The sequence below is a fragment of the Pleuronectes platessa genome, chromosome 6 (genome assembly GCF_947347685.1).
Source record: "Pleuronectes platessa chromosome 6, fPlePla1.1, whole genome shotgun sequence".
In the NCBI taxonomy this organism is placed as follows: Eukaryota; Metazoa; Chordata; class Actinopteri; order Pleuronectiformes; family Pleuronectidae; genus Pleuronectes; species Pleuronectes platessa.
The window spans coordinates 6390531-6407623 of record NC_070631.1 but is presented as its reverse complement, the minus strand read 5'-3'; the positions used below and the strand labels follow the sequence as shown (position 1 = coordinate 6407623).

The following is a 17093-nucleotide window of genomic DNA, read 5'->3' as shown; positions in this document are numbered from 1 at the left end:
TGACTCGTCTTTGATTTGATATCTTTCAGCGTCAGCCTCAGTATCTTGGACTTATGTAATTTACTCTAAAACAAAAAGTCTTGCCATTTGAAGTTTGTAATTTTTGTTATTGCATTTGAACCAAAATGGACTCATGGTACTGGTTTCACCAAATCTACCTGTGCACCGTGATGAATTTGATTTGATTGTAACGGGGACTTTTGTTTTTAAGCAAATTATACAATTATATGTACAATATATGATTAAACTGGGGATTGATCCAGTTTCTATGCACTTGCTTGACCTTTTTGAGGATAAACAAACTTGAGATACAAACTTTCAAATGAGTGTGAAAAGCCTAATAGGAGACACCTCTCTATAAATATATATTCTGTTTTATGGACCACATTAATGTGCTGTGCAGCACTAAAGGGCTCAGTTGACATTTACTGCCTGTTCCTTCTCATCACCTTTTACATGCAACCAAAACAAATATGACAGGAGCTTTTTTAATAGGTGTTAATGCAGTGAAAATGATTTGTCTGCTAAAGAAAGTTAAAGCTCAAAGACACTTCCAATGACAGTGGAGGCACAGAGAGCTCATCCCATGTGGTTTTACCTCTTTTCTTTACATCAGATTACCTGTTAGCCTGGAGGGCTACTGGTCAAATGCAGCCCCTCAAAGGAACCCCACCATTTTTAGGGGCTGTTGGAGCCTGTCAACGTCTCACTCCAGCAGCAGCAGCAGCAGCAGGCTGCAGATCAGCCGGAGGCGGCAACACATTTATCATTTGCTCTGGCTGAGTTATACATGTCAATGTGTCCGTGCAAAAGAAAGACAAAGGGCAGCACAGTAAGAGCAAGATTATTTTACGAGTGACTCACTGCAAACATCCAACGGACTAAAAACCTGTAGTTGTTGTGGCTCAGGCTGAAGTGTGACCCCCCCCCCCCCCCCCCCCCCCCCCCCCCCCCACAGCTCATTTTGAACTTTCTCAATCAAGGCAACAAAAAAAACTCACTGAGCCGCTTTTTCAAATTGCAATTGTACAATAATCAGGAAAGGCCTTGAAAAGAGGATTTATGTGGGTGGATACTCTGGATGCAGCTCTTTGGAATATTTCAACATAAACGCATAAACATTACTGTTTAGTTTAGGCAAATATTGACTCACTCTCACTCTCTCGCTCCCTCTCTCTGTCTCTCACTCTGTGGACCAGTTATTCAACTTTTCCAATACTTGTACACCTTTGAAAACAGCCATTTCCCCCCTTTAAAAGGTTTATTGATATTTCACAGGTGTTACTGTCCCTGCTCTTGTTCTCATGTATCCTCAGCCAGAGAAAGTTAAAGCCCACAAAATACACACTTACCTCAAGATCCTGACACTTTCTGACAAAAGCCATTTGTCACCGTCCATGTAATCATCTCTGTCCCACACAGGGAATCTACAAAAGAAGTTTGAGAGCTCTTCTACACCACATTCAAGGGAATTAACATGCAAATGCTGAGCTAATCCTCAGTGACTTTCGTTTGAGTATAAAAACCTGCCTGATAAAGTTTGATTAAACATTTCCTGCAGAGTTTCCCAGTTGCTTCAAGTCTAAATGTAGATGTTAAATAAAATTTGCATGAATTACTCCCAACCTCATGGTGAACTTTGAATTGAATTCCAGGAGATCAGATTAGATCAAAAAAAAGTTCACTGATGTATAGCTGTAGTATTTTTTATTTAAGTTTCCCCGCACAAAATGGAATAATCACCTTTAAAAACGGCCTCTCTTGAAAAAAGGCAGTGAAAACTTTATGTGCCCTCACAGCTTCTCCTCCAGGCTGTTCAGGTCCCGTCTGTCAAGACTCACCAAGTCTGTTTACTTAAGGAACAAGTGAATATTGCCCCAAGTCATTATTAAGTAGGCACTTACAGCAAACTCCCTCACAGACATAGAGACACACCCTTTCTTTTAGAATTGATATGTCACGAAGGCTCTGTGTCCAAAGTAGGTGCTACTGCTGCGAGTCAACCAAGGTGTCCCAGAGGCTGCAGAGGACTGAAGAGACCCAGCTCCGAGGTGCTGCTGGGAGACATAACGTACGGTGCATCCTCACCTGAGGACCAGAGTCCCAGTCTCCTGAGGACCTGGAGATTAGTCCACACTTCAGCTAGGACACAAGGAGCAGAGCTGAGAGGAAGCATCAGCAACTGAAGCAACTCTATTGAAACACTAACAAGGTAAGACTGCATTTCATGACTTTTACTACTATGATGTAAATCACCTGCTAGGGTAAGCTTCTGTTACCAGGAGTAGAAGATGGATGCAGATTCTTTAACGGAGCAAAAGGAGAAATATTCTGAGGACCTGTAAATCTTCATTTGGAGCCAGAACTTTAAAATGGATCTTTCTATGGATCATATTACACTCAAACAAAACAATAATGGTTGCCTGAATCATATTCATAGTCCTTGTCATTGAGGTTTAGTTTGTGACCCCCCCCCCCCCCCCCCCATCCCCGTTGACCAGTTATTCAACTTTTCCAACTTTGAAAACAACTCTAATGATATTATTCCCTCGGTTTATTGATGTTTCACAAATGTTTCGCTCCATATTGTTGCTCCCGTGTATCTAAGCAGCGTTTCTTGAGACTTATGATTTCTAGCTGAAATCAATCCTGTAAAATTCACACAGTGACAAGTTCTGATATAAGTCAGTTGCTAGAAATTCTCACTGTCCATATTTCATAGATGAAGTCTCTTAAACACCCGACGGGGCTGATTAGTCAAGTAGTTTGAGACTATTGACATAAAAGGGAAATTCACTTTTTACCTTTTTCCACTATAAGCTAATCCGCTGATGATGCAACAACGTGTTTCTTCTGAGAGAGAACAATCATATCGTGGTGACGCATTGGGAGCTGATCATTTCATTGTGTCATTGTTTGTTAACAGTTTGTGTAAGTGGTTCCCGGAAAAAAACTTATTAGCAACGGGTGTAAATACTGTGAGATATGACATTTCTATAAAATAAGTATCATATACGACCTTTTTAGTGACAATATTTTGTTTGTGCCACATGTTTTGTTCCTGTTGTCGAAAAGACCAATTTAAAAAATACATAAGAACAAGTTCAGTTCAGCGTATTACAATCAAACAACAAGAAAAATCTAATGCAGGATTTGCCTTTTTAAAAAAAAAAATTTAAAAGCGTAAGCTGCAGTTTGATGTTTTAGTTTGACTTTAAATATTTTGGACTTTAGACTATTTCGAAGGGTTGTTTGTTAAATATTTAGTTGCATAGAGATCCTAAAATTTGTAAATAAGTACTCCTTTAATTGCATGTACTTATACTCAACAACTTTTCGCCCCTTATTACTGTTTCTGTATTGTACTGAATTCATTACAATACAGCAAACAACACCTATCTGTGATCAACAATGATTGTGTTATGAGTTTACTTCTTTGTAAAGAAATCTTCAAACCTTTTTTAAAGTCATGTATTTCAAGTAACTGACTATAAATGAACATGGGTGATTATTTCGGATGCTCTCTCTTTCTTTCTCTCTCTTTCACATTGTGATACAGCTGTGATATTCAGCCCCGGTTCTTCATATTTTAAGTTCTCAACCTCACTATGTAAAGAACCTTGAGATAATGGGTTTTATGACTTGGCGCTACACAAATAAAGTTGTATTGACTTGAATTACTTTGTCAGAGGAACAGTGGAACGAGTGGAACGCAAAGGAGCAGTGAACAAACCTTTCATATCGACTAAATACCTCTGATATCAGTCCGACTGCAATCTAACAAGGTGTTAAACACTGCAACAGAAGTCTACAAATAATGGGCTTGATTTCATGAGCATGGTGCTTTCATTTGAGCAGCGCGCACACACACACTCACACATACTCACACACACACACACACACACAGTGTCTTCTTTTAGAAAAAAGAAATTATAAATGCTGTTGTCAATAGATTCTATAAAAAGAACATCTGTGATGATGTTTTGATTATTAGTGGTAATCTACATTAGACATTAAACTCTATAAGATCACGTTTCTACAAATGATGAGTGTTTGAGGTCAATTTAAAAAAGGGGGGGGGCAATAAATAACAGCTATGATGTCATTATTGTCATTGTTGTTTTCTATTGCATCTCTTTTAGGTTAGTAGTAAAAATAAAAAAAATATTTTACCTTTTGTTCTAAAAAAAATGTGATACACAGCAACCTTTCACTCTTTAAATCAGAATCAAAAAAAACTTGCAAAGCAATGGAAATTACCCCCCCCCCCCCGACACGCCTCACAATAAAAGCACACATTAAGCTGAAATGTACATGCAGCAGTAAAAGAAACATAATTAAAACATGTGTTTTTTCTCACTTTTACACTCTTTTTTTTTGTTTATTTGATTTTGAAATATTTCTCTTCCATCAATGGAAACTGAAACGTGCTGTATTTAATTTTAGTGCAGTTGCTTAAAATTTACATATAATATACCTGCATGTCGACCACTCCCTGACCGGTGATCTGTTCCCTTACTCACTATACAACGCACACGTTCCAGCTACTTATCATAGAACATGTATCCCACCTGTGTCCCACCCTTTCAGCCGTATCACACTCTCCTCTGTCATTAACCTAAGATCACTCTCGATGATGTTTTCTTTCAAAGGCACAGGGTGTTATAACGTCACACGTTTCTAGTTCCTGAACAAGACTTCGATCTTTGTATTTATGATCTGAAAGGTGGAGCAGATTGGATTCTGATGTCGATGAGTCACGAGAACTGACGGAAGGCTCAGAATTCTGTCCCCGCTGAATCCGTTTGACCTGAATGTTTCAACGTATAGATTCATGAGAGAACTAGTTGTTTGTAAAACAGACCAGTGGTTTATTAAAACACTTGGAGAGACAAACAATGGCCTCAATGGATTTAACTGTCACAAAGATTCCAGTAGGCTTACCTGGGATAAGTGATCCCTTGTTTCGAAGTAAGTTCCAGCTAAGTAAATAGTACAGAACAAATGTCAGGTTTACTTTGGGATTACTCCTGTTTGGATATGTGTCGGCATCAGTGCCACTTTGTCTCACAAGTGAATGTCACTGTTCACAACTCTCCTGAAAACCGCTGCTTTCCTGTTTCAGCGTTAAAGGAGCCTGAGCATGGGGAGTCCAGGTCTCGAGCACCCGGGCTGCACCACACGCTCGCCCCTCTACATCACTCACCCCCACGTTAACCCCAGGGTGGCCTGGCTGGACGAGGCCGAGGACATCAAGCCCCAACACAGTTTGCTGGGGCTCCCTGAGCTCAGCTGGCCGGGGGTCTACCTCCCCTGCTACGACCGATTAGTCATTGAGGAGAACCCCTGGGTGCTGGGGATGACAGAGGCCCCCGCTCCCACCGCTCCCTCCTGCAGAACTCTGGAGCCGGGCCCACCGGCCCCCGGCCAAGCCCACGCTTCCTCCCCTGAAGCGGAAGGTCAGGTGGAGGAGCGCTGCCTGGAGCAAGTCCAGTCCATGGTGCTGGGAGAGGTGCTGAAGGATGTGGACACGGCTTGCAAGCTGCTCAACATCGCATCAGGTAGAACACAACGCACCAGGTAGAACAGAGCCCTGTAGGTAGAACAGAACCCTGCAGGTAGAACAGAACACAGCAGGTACAACAGAACCCTGCAGGTAGAACAGAACAGAGAAGGTACAACACAATGCAGCAGGTAGAACAGAACCCTGCAGGTAGAACAGAACACAGCAGGTAGAACACAACGCAGCAGGTAGAACAGAACCATGCAGGTAGAACAGACCCTGCAGGGAGAACAGAACACAGAAGGTACAACACAATGCAGCAGGTAGAACAGAACACAGAAGGTACAACAGAACACAGAAGATAGAATACAACACAGCAGGTAGAACAGAACCCTGCAGGTAGAACAAAACACACCAGGTACAACAGAACCCTGCAGGTAGAACAGAACCCTGCAGGTAGAACAGAACACAGAAGGTACAACACAATGCAGCAGGTAGAACAGAACACCGCAGGTAGAACAGAACCCTGCAGGTAGAACAGAACACAGAAGGTAGAACACAACGCAGCAGGTAGAACAGAACACAGCAGGTAGAACAGAACCCGGCGGGTAGGACAGAACCCTGCAGGTAGAACAGAACCCTGCAGGTAGAACAGAACACAGAAGGTACAACAGAGCCCTGCAGGTAGAACAGAACACAGAAGGTACAACAGAGCCCTGCAGGTAGAACAGAACACAGAAGGTACAACAGAGCCCTGCAGGTAGAACAGAACACAGAAGGTACAACAGAGCCCTGCAGGTAGAACAGAACACAGAAGGTAGAACAGAACACAGAAGGTACAACAGAACCCTGCAGGTAGAACAGAACACAGAAGGTAGAACAGAACACAGAAGGTACAACAGAACCCTGCAGGTAGAACAGAACACAGAAGGTACAACAGAACCCTGCAGGTAGGACAGAACACAGAAGGTAGAACACTGCAGATTGTTGGCAGAAGTTTTAGTCAAATTAAATTCTCTATTTGTTTATTTGCTCCGACATTGACAATGAAGTGACACCTGGTGAGCTGATGAGGCCCGGCCCGCATTGTGCAAACTCACATGTTGACACAAGATCATCCTCACTTCAAACAGAGGAGTCATCTAGAGCCTAAGATCACACACTGTTCGCCTGAATATTTGCTTTTGCTCCGGCAGTTTTTCTTTACTTACGTATTCATAATGCAGACATATTTGACTTGATTAGACCCTACTGGCTGCTAAATCCCAACATACTTCCAGCTCTGACTTGTTTTCAGCATCAGGAATCAAAGCTGAACATGTCGTCTCTGTGTGTTTTCCTCGACAGACCCTTTGGACTGGAGCTGCATGCACGTCCAGAAGTGGCTGCTCTGGACCGAGCACCTGTACAGGTTGTCGCAGGTCAGCACAATGTTTCAGGAGCTGACTGGGAGGGATCTGTGCTCCATGGCCGAGACAGACTTCAGACAACGCTCTCTGCAGTTTGGAGAAGTGCTGTATGCTCATCTGGACATCTGGAGATCTGGTGAGAGCAACAGGGACGCCCGGAAATGGAAATGCATGAACTCTACTGTAGTGATGGCAAACTGTTTGCTAATCTGCTGCTGAATTGGTTTTTATTTTGTTTCTTTAGCGACTGCTCTGAAGGAGCGCTGCCCTCCAGAAGAGAGCAAATCTGGTGAGTCATGGACACAGGTTCAACAAGCTACAGTGATAAAAACAACGTTCAGTCAGTAATGTGTGATTTGGTTTCTGGATGCCAACAGCGGATGAGGATTCCTGGTCAGAGGTGATGTACACCTACCCCAGTCAGCCCATCCACTTGTGGCAGTTCCTCCACGAGCTGCTCCTCAAACCACACAGCTACAGCCGCTGCATCCGCTGGATCAACAAGGAGAAAGGTAACAGATCCAGAGCCAGGCAAAGAGTCAGTGGCAGTTTAACTGGAAATTAATTAGAGGTGTTCATGTTAGTGTAATACTGTGGCTTTTCATTTAATTTATATTTGATTCATGTTTACATAGCATTCAATGCCATTAAAATGTATATTTAAAGGGATGGTCCACGTCAAAATGAGAATTCACTCATTATCTACTCACCACTATGCTGTTGGCATTGGTGGGTGAACACTTTTTGAGTTTCAGGGGTAAACAGTGTTGCAGCCAAATCCAATACAATTGAAGTCAATGGTGACCACTTCTTCAAACATATAAAAAACATAAAATGCCTCCATGCTGATCCTGTGGAGTCATCCAATTTTCCATTTGCCCCGAAATTCAATTTCCATTTGATACGGCTCTGGAGGAAGGGTATGATCAAATAATTTAGTGACAGGATTAGGAGTTGTAGTTTTCCCCGAAAAAGTTTTTTAAAGGGTTCAGTGTGAAGAATTTAGTGACATCTAGTGGTGAAGTTTCGTATTGCAACACCTCTCACCTCACCCTCCCCTTCCAAACATGAAAGATAACCTGCAGCAGCCTTCAGTTGTCAAGAAAACCCAAAAGGTGTTTATTTTGTCCAGTGTGGGCTACTGTAAACAACATGGCTGCCTCCGTGGAGAGAACCCGCTCCTGATGTAAATATTAAGTGTTTAAATATAAAGGGCTCTGTCATTCACTCCATAGTCCAAACTAAATTAATGTTGTTGTCCTCTGTCCACAGGAATCTTTAAAATCGAGGACTCGGCTCACGTGGCCAGGCTTTGGGGCATCAGGAAGAACCGCCCGGCAATGAACTATGACAAACTGAGTCGCTCCATACGCCAGTACTACAAGAAGGGAATCATCCGGAAGCCCGACGTCTCCCGCAGACTGGTCTACCAGTTCGTCAACCCAGTATGATGGACGAGGATCAGCCGCTCAGACCGAGCTCATGGCCACCCACAGATATGCTGGACATACAGTCGAATGACATGAACTCTGGCGCTCTGTTTGTATGTGACGTTTGGTGTCACTTGTAAAGACTGCCTACACAAACACGCACTCCTGCCTATGATAGTTTTGCTCGACTTTATTGTTCTTAAAAAAGCGGATTTTATTTAGTTTGTCTCTTTGTTGTCTTCAGCCCTCGGGTTTAAAACGACTCTTCGCGGTGACGTCTGGTTTCTCAAAGGACATTTTTCTCCAGACCGTGTAAAGGAGCTTTTTCTCTTCTCCTCCAGAGAGTTAGATGAAAAGATACCACACGTGTGTTTGTGCTCTAAATACTGGAGGGAGCAGCCACTCACCTTTACTCAACATCGAGTCTGGAAACGAATCTACAGCTTAGATCTATACTAAGGTAACTAGAACTGGCACTGGTGGAGCACAAACCTCCACCAAGGCCCAACAGTCCACATTATACCACATTAAAATGAACTGGAGCCAGGTTTTTATTTGGATTTGCAGCAAACTGTGTAAACAATAGTCCCCAAATAATCATCTGATTTTCTTTCTCATCAAGATCCATGAATTATTCTCTGACAAACTACAGAAAGTGTTGCAAAATGCACCAAAAAAAAAGAATCCTCGATCGGCCCTGAACCAGAGCTGCACCAATGTTTACACATTTCCGTCGCTCGTGCTAAGCTAAGCTAACTGGCTGCTGGCTCCAGATATATATCTATTTATTCATACTGACATATAATTGTTTTTTTCACGTGTAACCTTTTATGGAAAAAAGTCTAATTCCCAAATTGTCAAACTTTTCCTTTAAAATGTTTGTTTTTTAAATGACGTACCTGGATATTTTTTATCAAACCTTGCAGTGATAAATATTCCTCTGCATTTCCTCCTTAGGATTTATGATTCCGATCTACAATAAAGAATTACATTATTACCCGATGTTTTCCTTTTAGGAGAAGAAACGATAAACAGCCTGATGAAACACTGAGGATCACACGTGCAGTCCATTCAAAAAACACACGGACACTAACGATTTCAACAAACTTGTTTCCCTTTCAAACCCAATATCGCAATATTGACACCACCACACAAATTTGATTTCGGGTTTTCCATCACTATCATCAATATTATCTGTGATCATAATAATTTTTTATGCATATTTAAATGAACTTCTTGTTACATCAAGATGAACAGGCACTACACCAGTTAGGAGATAAAAGTACATCACTAACTATGAACATACATCTTCTAGACCGCTAATATAGGGGATTCCACAACGTGAGCTGCTGTCCCCTGTGTGCATAAGGAAGAGATCATCAACATAAAAAAGCATTTACATGTACACCTTTTTACTGCCTCAACATGGTTAGGTCTCATTTTCAACTCAACACAGTTGTACAGTTACAATAGAATATAATCTTTAAATTACATCATCATATACAAATCTGACAGCGTGGGATAACGTCACGCTTTTTTATGATACACTGACAATTCCATTGCAATGAAATTCATACGATATGGTTCCTATTACTTTTATATGTTTTCCGTTGCTGTTATTTAAATGAAACACATTTACATGTATAACACTACATTTTGTCTTAATAGTCAATCACTTGCATTTTTTTTTCTTTAAACATTTTTTTTTTTTCTGTTACATTTACACAACTCATACACACTGGATGATGAAGATGTCTTCCCCCCCAAATATGAACCTGGTCAAGTGGATTATGTGTTTGAACTTGCATGTATTGTGTGCATTGTGTATATTGTGTGTGTGTGTGTGTGTGTCTGTGTGCATATCGAGGATGTGGGACAGTTGGATGGTAGAAGTCCTTTTTGCTATGCTGGACAGCTGTTACTCTAAGACACAACTTGTGAGCTGGTGACGTGTTTCCCCTCTCGTGTTTGTGTGTGTGTGTGTGTGTGTGTGTGTGTGTGTTTGTGTGTGTGTGACCCAAACCGGTCGAATCAGAGCGAAACACATCTGCCGTCGGCTTTTCCGCTGAAATTGAAAAACTCCAGGACAACTAAGTTAAAAAAGCGCCTCTCTTGTCTAATCAGAGATTTGGGTGCAACTTGTAGCAAGACGACGAACTAATCAGCATCTGAGGAAAAACCAATTCCTGTGATAAATCTTATTATCTATGGAGCAAGTTGAAGATTTGAGAAGAATGGAATGCGCCGTGTGAGGGTCGAGTTACGTGCCCTGCAGAACTGGTGACGAGCCTTTTCACTGTGTGTCGCTGCGTTGTGTTTTGCAGACATGTGAAGTTTGGGGTGGACTGGGAGGCAGCTACAAGTTGGTCCTCACTGAAGCTGTGTGTCTACGTGATATGTGAAGTTATTGCATGGAGAGAAAAACAGAGAGTTGATGGTACTGGGTCGTTCTTTGGCTCAGCAGGGGAACGGGCCACATTACTAGTGCTTTTTGCTGGTCGGGGCTTTAACTGACAGTGGAGAGCCATGTTTAGATAGCATGACCTCTTCCCAGCCCAAACACTAGTACATTCATGTCCTGTTGAAGAGGCTTCAATCTTCAGACAACAGTCTGTAGCACAGTAACACATTGACACGCCTCCATCGCCCCCCTCGCTCTGGAAGAAAAGGTCATTGGTCAAGACCCTCCTCTCATACAACGGTGGCCCCCTTAAAGAAGATGAAGTGATCCGGCTTGGCTCAGAGGGAAAGCAGCGCTCCTCTCTCCTGTCAGCAGTAAAGATGATTAAAGTGACTCCTGAATTACTGAATCAAAAATGAGAGCTGCTGCAGAGACGGTATCATTTCCATGGAGTGCATGAAGATGATACTGTCGAATGATTTGTGATGCTAAGAACAAAACAAAGAACCAATGTCAAAAACAAAACATAAAAATCAGTTCATCAACACGCTTCCTCACATGAAAACGGAAGCATGTGCATGTCCAGAAGCATGTGATGCTTAAAAAGTGACTCTCTGCATTTGGAGTTGAAGTGTTGCATCAGGTTGCAGCCCACACAAGGCTGCAGGATTCAGGGAATGCAAGTTGTTGCATAGCACATGCTGCTATGCAAGCTTAGAAACAGTTAAAAACACATAGCACTGCACACACCGGAAAAGAGGTCGGACCAAATCACAGAGAAAAACCAAAAAAACAGAAAAGGGAAAACAAAAAGGAAAAACAGAGGATACTGTCTGTGGAACTTTTTAACACTACACAGCATTCCCGATGTAAGAATGACGACTGACCACACAGCATTAGAAATGCTACACAAAAAATGGCATCACACTGTATATACACACAATGCAGGTGAGAGAAGCTCGTCTTTGTCGAATGGGTGTAACTGATTATATTATCGTCCCATTCCCACGAGAGAACAGACCGCAGTCTACTGCAAGTTTAAATGAGCTGCATCATATGTTACCTGCAGCTTTACAGAGAAGCAATGTGTTCCCGCACTGACTGGATGTTACAGCTGAGTGTGTCTATACTGGAATAACGGCTGCTCCTGTTTTTTTTAATGTGTGAGTCCACCCACCTTCAAACGCTGGATAAAATATATAATACTGATATATAGTCTTTTTTTTTACGTTACTAAGTTTTTATTTAGGCAAGACTGCTTGGCGCATCTGTTGGGCAAGGGATGTGTTGCTCTTAAGTCTCTGGCTATGTGCGGTGCAATTGGACGGGACAGTTCAAGCTGCCTCCAATGGCTTGTCCTTGTCCAGTCACGGGACTAGATTGGCTCGACGTAATTGGCCGGGTACAGTCCCTCTCGGCCGTTGTCCAAACGCCCTCTACACCAGCCCTGCTCGTCCTCGTCCTCGGTCTTGTTCAGCTCGTCACCTGCGGAGGAGGAGGAGACGCCTCTCTTCAATTAACATGGGGTCAAATGTTCAGTGTGACCATAAAAACACTCGACTTTATTGATCTGTACATTTTTTATATCGAAACAGGACAGACCAAGTCCAATATGCATTGAAACAAACATATATTTTGATTATTTGAAGTTTCATGTTTGATCTTTTCAGTTAAAGAAGATGATTGACACCCCTTTTGTGATTGTACATTAAATAATTATAACATACTTATATAAAAAACTCTTTAGAGGCACGTACAGAGTAAAACGGACTAATTAACACGCTCCTAGAAATAGTGTGGCGTCTAAACCCCTGGGACAACACGGCTTGTTATGTGTCTTACTTTCGGATGAATTTGGGCTAAGCTAACAAACCACCTGCTGGCTCTAGACACACATTTAACTAAGTATGAAAATGTAGTATTGATCTTTCTCTTCTGACTCTTGGCAAGAAAGCAAAACTTTTTAAATAAATACTGTTTTCAAATTGTTGTTGCTGGAGTAAAAGTGATAATCCTCACACACAAGCTCCGGGATGACAAAACACAATTATGCAGATTATTCCAGTGATCTACAGTTCGTAGTAAAAGTGTCAGGTTACAGGGATATACCAGGAAAAGGCAGGTAAGATTTTTTTCTAAGTAAAGAAATGCAGTCAACACTTCTATTCAGCCTCAGGGACTCACAAAGTAGATTTAGGTGAGTAACACAAAATGCAAAAAAATCTTTTGTTTGTTTGCGTGAAAACTCGAGAGGGCACCTTTTTTTATTTGTTTTTCAAGAAAAGGTAAAAGGAAAGAGTGTTTAAATATTCCCGCCAGTCTTTGCCATTCATCCCTGACACCTTATCTCTAACTGTGAGGTTACAACACAGCTTGTGGAGAACAGGATGCACAGCTGTGGCTTCTTCAGTAGCTGTTTCTCACTGTAATTCTTGTCTTTAATCCGTTGCTCACGTCTCTGAAGCTCTTTTTTCAGGACCATTACGTGTTAATTGGTGGCAAGTGCCTGTAATCTGTTTTCCATGTGGCCATTATTAACTAATCACTGCTATCGTCTGAAGAGGAAGGAAGCTTCAGAACAGAAACTAGGACGGGGGCTGGAGTTATTTCAGCTTTACGTCTCATCCCTGACCCTGTGCCACGTGCACGCTGACCCTGTGCCACGTGCACGCTGACCCTGTGATAACTACCTGCTTTGAAGGTGAGCTCGTCCTGCTCCTGGCCGTCGTAGTCGTAGAGGGCGCGTACACGGACACCTTTGCCGATGCTGGTGTCTTCTTCGAACGAATTCCCGTTCCCACCGTTCCCACTGTTCGCACCGTTCCCACCGTTCTCGTTGCCGGAGTAGCCGGCGGGCTGCTCGTCGTCGGACCACTCAGTCGAGACAGCTTGATTCTTTTCATAGCTGCTCACACTGGAGGGGGGGGGGGCAAGATTAAGGATTAAGGTGATATTCTCTATCGCTCATTTCTTCTAACTGTTCTCAATCACATTAAGACGTTCAAAACCAAGAATTCACAGATTTAACTGGTTAGTATAGTTGTATAGCTTAGTATTCCATAAAGCTTGCAGGCCACACCTCTTCATTGTTGTCCAAAACAATTAAATAAATAACAATGAGACGCAGGACGACATGTTCCTTTAATCGCTCTGATTCGTGACATCACTCCATGGTTAAATTGATGGTGTTAAAACGCAATGGATGGGATTGTAAAGCGTCGATTCCTTGAACTAACCTGCTGCGATCACCAGGGGGAGCCACATGGTCAGTGCTGGGAGTGGGTGGGGCTCCGTCTGGTTTCTTCTTCTTTGGAGGAGCACTGGCCTGGTCTGGGTTGTATTCCTGGTGAGAGAGAGAGAGAGAGAGGAAACAAACGCCAGCAGAATAACGATTAGTCTCAAATACATAAAGAAAGAGATTATTGAATGTTCTGGTCGGAAGGTTTGGTTTCGTACCTCGAACACAGGCCAGGCCATATGCATCTCAGGGCCGTGGTTGTTGCTGAACCACTTCAGGTCCTCTTGTGTGTTTGCACCCAGGATGGTGCGCTCCAGTTCTCTGTATATATTCCCATAGCTGAGGAGAGAGAAGTGGAACAAATGGTGTCAACGAAAGTGCCAGAAGGGGCCTGGAGGGGCGATGGTGCCAGTTTGGCAACAGACCCAGCAGTGAAGTTCAAATTCTGGGTTGAGAGAGATCCAACACGGGGGTTTGACCAAAATGAAGTGTCTCCCTGAGTTTTCTATTGGAGCTGAGGCCCTGGAGTCACTGTATAGTTGTGACATCACAGAGTTATATAAGTCCCGACTGCTCAGCTTAACACAGTTTCTGAATCTGGGCATTGCTCTGTGGGCTTTATAATAGAAAACAAGGACGTCTCACTTTCTACAATACAGCAGCTTTAAGCAAATAGAAGATACTACACCTCAAAATCTTAGTTAAGTAGATACATATATATATGTATATTCAAACTAAAGGGAAATATTTCACTGTGGTCATGATCAGATAGCTCAGATTGGCTTTTATCACACATACATTATTTCATGAATCTAAGCACATCAGGTTCTTCTGAGTGCTAATCTACGCCTTTTCATTTTCAGTATGCATCCACATATGATGCATCATAGTTGTGGGAACTCATTTACAGCAAATCTAATGTTGTGTTGTAAATGAAATCTGGAAAATATAATTGTTTTAAGGATAAAAGCTTCCCTGTTGTCTGCTTTTAAGAAGGAAACATGTACTTTATCAAAAGTTATGTTGTTATCGAGGAGGAAAGAGAATAAATAGAATAAAAACTGTTAAACTATAATGCTGAATAAGATGAATGATGAGTCAGGATGAGTGTTGTGTCTCTACTCTCCGAGCAGCTCGACAACACAACAAAAGACGGCAGGTTTGGTTAAATAGTCTGATAATCACTTTGTCACGGGGGCCATCTTTGTTGTAGCGCGCAGGTTAAAACCCGCCTGGAATATGACAAGCATTCACTCTGAGTAAGAATCAGTTTGGCAGAAACCTCAGTGACCGAATCATCAATTAATTAAGCACCGCGAGTCTAAAAAACCTCATTAGAAACGTGTGGCTGGTTATGAAATGTGTTGAAATGAATCAATTTGAAGAGAAATGTGCTGAACGTGACACAACAAATCAAACTCATCTATTAGAGATGGGATTAATTTTGATTCAAAATTAAGAATTGTGATCCGTGTTGCATGTAAACATGGTACATAGAAATACACTGTATATATTAAATGAATGTAATAGTCTGAAATTAAATAGAAATGTAGGGGTGATAGAGATGGTGGTTACTGGTTAAAAAAACTAAATTGTGTCTCTTTCTTATATAAATGATTATGATGAAAATCAGAGTTTTTTCCATGTATTCAGTATCATATGTCAGAGTCAACACAGTCAGGTGAGTCTTTATTAATAAAACTCACAAACCTTTGGTTCTCGGAGAGGTTGAGGTGGCGTTTGATGTCCAGCAGCGCCTCCTTCAGGAAGGTCAGCCTCTTGACTTCATGCTGCTGGCACTGGTCAAACACCTGCTCCATGCACTCCATGTACTGAGGGGTGCACTTGTTCAGCTCCTCCAGAGACTTCTCATACTTTTCTTTAGCCTTTGATAGGAAAAAGGAAAACGCAGATCACGTGATTTAACAATAATTACTGTTTTAATAATAAGCTTTTTCTTATTATGAACTTGAAATACTTTAAGTAAACTGAACGTATTCTGTGAAACTCGTTTTAACGTGGTTTCCATTCCAGCTTATTGCACAGGGTTTTAAAATATGTTGCTGTGGTTTATTACTATAAGCAAATATATAATTTTCTGAATAATATAAAAACGTATTTCCTTCTCACAGCAAACATCAATCTGATAGAAAAGCTTAATCAATCAGCTCAATATCCATTAAAACCCCTGCCAGTTCATCAATATACAACCAGTAAGAAAAAACAATATGATACTTGACCTGTATTCATAGAAACTTGACTTCTACTGAAGAATGAACCATGTACTTGTGTATTTGTGTGTACTGATATCCTCCGTGAGCAGAGACCATTATCCTCCATGAGCCAAATGTGTTCTTAACATGTTTTACCTTTAAAGAGATTTAAATTAAAAGACTGAAAAGCTGTTTACTTGCTTCTCTGCTCTGTTTTCTCACCTTCATCATATCCTGGTGGCATTTGTCTACTTTCTCGTGGAGCTTCTTCTGCTGGTCCGGCGTGACCGACGCCTCCAGCTTGCCGTTGGCCTCTCGGGTGGCGGCCAGCTTCTCCTCCTTGCAGGCCATGTGGTATCCTTTCTTAGCCGTCTCCAACTGCACGTCCAAACACACACGGTGTCATTGCAAATTGTCACATCTCCTCATCTCAGAGCAGCAGAGACCTTGTCCAGACAGCATACGCCATTTTATTGTGATCACTAAACTGCATAATAGCTACATAAAAACTATTATGCTCTTATATCTGGGACCGGAGACATATTTGCTTTTTAGGCTTAAAGACCAAAGCAAGGACTCGCAGCACAGGAAGGAAAGTCATGTTTATCATTGAGTCAATAAAACCCAATTATATCTGTATCTACTGAGGTCTAACCCTCATCAGTGCTCTATGATATCACACAGAGCAACCTGGAGGGAGTTCGACTCAAATAAAGTGGAAATTCAATCTTGAACATTAAACTAAAACCGATGGATTTAAGCAGCAAAGTAGCAGAAGAAATGTTTTGACATTTTGAGGAATTCTAGGGTTTGAGTTAATCGATCCACTTTATTGATACGACCAATACGACCAGTGCATTTGGTTTTAATTCGTTATTTGATGCTTAATTAGATATCAT

The 17093-nt window shown here is 41.8% G+C and overlaps 2 protein-coding genes across 2 annotated transcripts in view; one reads left to right on the top strand and one right to left on the bottom strand.

The window, feature by feature from the left end:
- Positions 1-1964: 1964 nt before the first annotated feature.
- LOC128442914 (SAM pointed domain-containing Ets transcription factor) lies at positions 1965-9333 on the top strand. The gene is made up of 6 exons (XM_053425543.1): positions 1965-2212; positions 5126-5561; positions 6851-7048; positions 7157-7201; positions 7290-7424; positions 8185-9333. The coding sequence occupies exons 2-6, from the start codon at positions 5144-5146 to the stop codon at positions 8361-8363; spliced, it is 975 nt and encodes a 324-aa protein (XP_053281518.1). The 5' UTR covers positions 1965-2212; positions 5126-5143; the 3' UTR covers positions 8364-9333.
- Positions 9334-9432: 99 nt separating this feature from the next.
- LOC128442913 (protein kinase C and casein kinase substrate in neurons protein 1) overlaps positions 9433-17093 on the bottom strand; it is a 31179-nt gene continuing 23518 nt past the window's right edge. The window contains exons 6-11 of the mRNA XM_053425542.1: positions 16417-16572; positions 15692-15867; positions 14200-14320; positions 13980-14086; positions 13434-13657; positions 9433-12228 (exon numbers count right to left, since the gene is read on the bottom strand). Of these exons, the coding sequence (XP_053281517.1) occupies positions 12119-12228; positions 13434-13657; positions 13980-14086; positions 14200-14320; positions 15692-15867; positions 16417-16572 (894 nt within the window). The 3' untranslated portion in view covers positions 9433-12118. The remainder of the gene's footprint in view (positions 12229-13433; positions 13658-13979; positions 14087-14199; positions 14321-15691; positions 15868-16416; positions 16573-17093) is intronic.